Source organism: Moschus berezovskii, chromosome 9 (assembly GCF_049115385.1).
Source record: "Moschus berezovskii isolate FMDL1 chromosome 9, NW_MosBer_1.0, whole genome shotgun sequence".
Taxonomy (NCBI): Eukaryota; Metazoa; Chordata; class Mammalia; order Artiodactyla; family Moschidae; genus Moschus; species Moschus berezovskii.
This window is the reverse complement of record NC_142468.1, coordinates 76,521,280-76,523,074: the sequence shown is the minus strand read 5'-3', so window position 1 is coordinate 76,523,074 and position 1,795 is coordinate 76,521,280. Positions and strand designations below refer to the sequence as shown.

At 37.0% G+C, this 1,795-nt stretch overlaps 1 protein-coding gene across 1 annotated transcript; it reads right to left on the bottom strand.

Annotated features, from left to right (window-relative positions):
* Positions 1–381: 381 nt before the first annotated feature.
* Positions 382–1,317, bottom strand: LOC129562855 (olfactory receptor 4K1). The gene has a single exon (XM_055436327.2). It carries the CDS (start codon positions 1,315–1,317, stop codon positions 382–384), a length of 936 nt encoding a protein of 311 aa, XP_055292302.2.
* Between the last annotated feature and the right edge of the window lie 478 nt (positions 1,318–1,795).

The following is a 1,795-nucleotide window of genomic DNA, read 5'->3' as shown; positions in this document are numbered from 1 at the left end:
TGTCAAGTCACTGAAGACCTAATGTTCCTTCACAAAGCACAGGACTTAGGAACGGATAAGTCACAGTCGTGTTTAGAAGTGAGAGTGATCTTCACTGGAGAAGGTCAAGGAGCAGGGACTCTGTACTCCTGTGCATATTGTGTCCCTTTGTGTAACAGGCATATAAAAAAAAAAAAAAAAAGAATTATAAAGTATGAAAAAGTGGTCAAAATTAAATAGCAAACCAAGAACTGGTTTTATGCATTTCCTTTGCAGTTGGGGAAAAAATCTAATTCTGTAATTCAATAACCCCAGTCATTAGCAAAAATAGTTGGCTTGATGCTGTGATCCAGTAGGGGCTTTTCATTTCCATTGCATATTTATGTTCCTTCATGGTGTGTCCTAGTTTTTCCAGAAGCTCGTATGACGGTTTCTCAATTTTCTCATGGCTGATTTAACATCTTCATTTCTCAGAGAGTAGATGATGGGATTCAACAGGGGTGTACAAACAGTGTAAAACACAGAAAGGAACTTATCCAGAGAAAGTCTGCTAAAAGGCCATATATAAAAATAAATGCAAGGCCCAAAGAAAAGAATGACCACCATGATATGGGCAGTTAATGTAGAAAGTGCCTTGGATGATCCACTGGAGGAACGGTGACGGACAGTGATCAAAATGACAGTGTAGGAAATAATTAAAGCCAGAAAACAGCTCAGTGATATCAGGCCACTGTTAGTTAGGGTCATAATTTCCATTTCGTAAGTATCCATGCAAGCCAACTCTATTACCAGGGGAAGGTCACAAAAGAAGCTGTCTACCTCATTGGGGCCACAAAATGGCAGATCCACTGTAAAAGCCAAGTGGCTCACAGAATGAAGAATACCCACAGGCCAGGAAATAAACACAAAAATTATACATAGTCTTCGATTCATAATTGTGCTATAGTGTAGAGGCTTACAAATGGCTATAAATCTGTCATACGCCATAGCTACAAGCAACATCATCTCACTCCCAACGAAACTGTGAAGAAGGAATATTTGGGCCATGCAGCCCTCAAAGGAAATAGTTTTGTGCTCCACAAAAAAGTCCACAAGCATCTTGGGGGTGGCAAAGTTAGACGGGCAGATATCAATGAAAGAAAGATTACTGAGCAGGAAGTACATAGGAGAGTTCAAATGGGCGTCAGAGGAAACAACAACAATAATCATGATGTTGCCCAGAACTGATGCCACGTACACTATTGAGAAGATGGCAAAGAAGAAAAGCTGAAGTTCCCAAGAATTAGAGAGTCCCAGAAGCACAAACTCAGACACCATTGATTCATTTGTGTGAGCCATGTTTCCAATCTACTGTTACCTAAGTAAAAAAAAATCAGGAAAATGTCACAATGATTGACACTTATCTAGTATATATACAAAAGAAATATGATAAGTTTTCAATTAAAAATTAATTTAATGAGACTATGTAAATAGTCAATAAACTAGTATTTAACATCTATGACTGCTGTGGAAAGTAGAAGTGAGAAACAAAGATAATTAGATATGGATCCTATCATAGAGAGATAAGATATTCATATTAAAAATATAAAATCAGAAACATGCAAACAATACCTGATGAAATAATACCATAGATATTAGCAAAATGAAATTAACTATGCCAAAGTGGTAAGGTAACATATCATGGGGTATGTATCATTTTAGCTAAAACTATTTAAAAGCTTGTAATTTGCTAGCCAAAACTGAAGGAAACGGCTATTTTAAGCATGGGGAATAGCAGAACTAAAGCTACAAAGGTGAAAACATGAAAGGCATACTC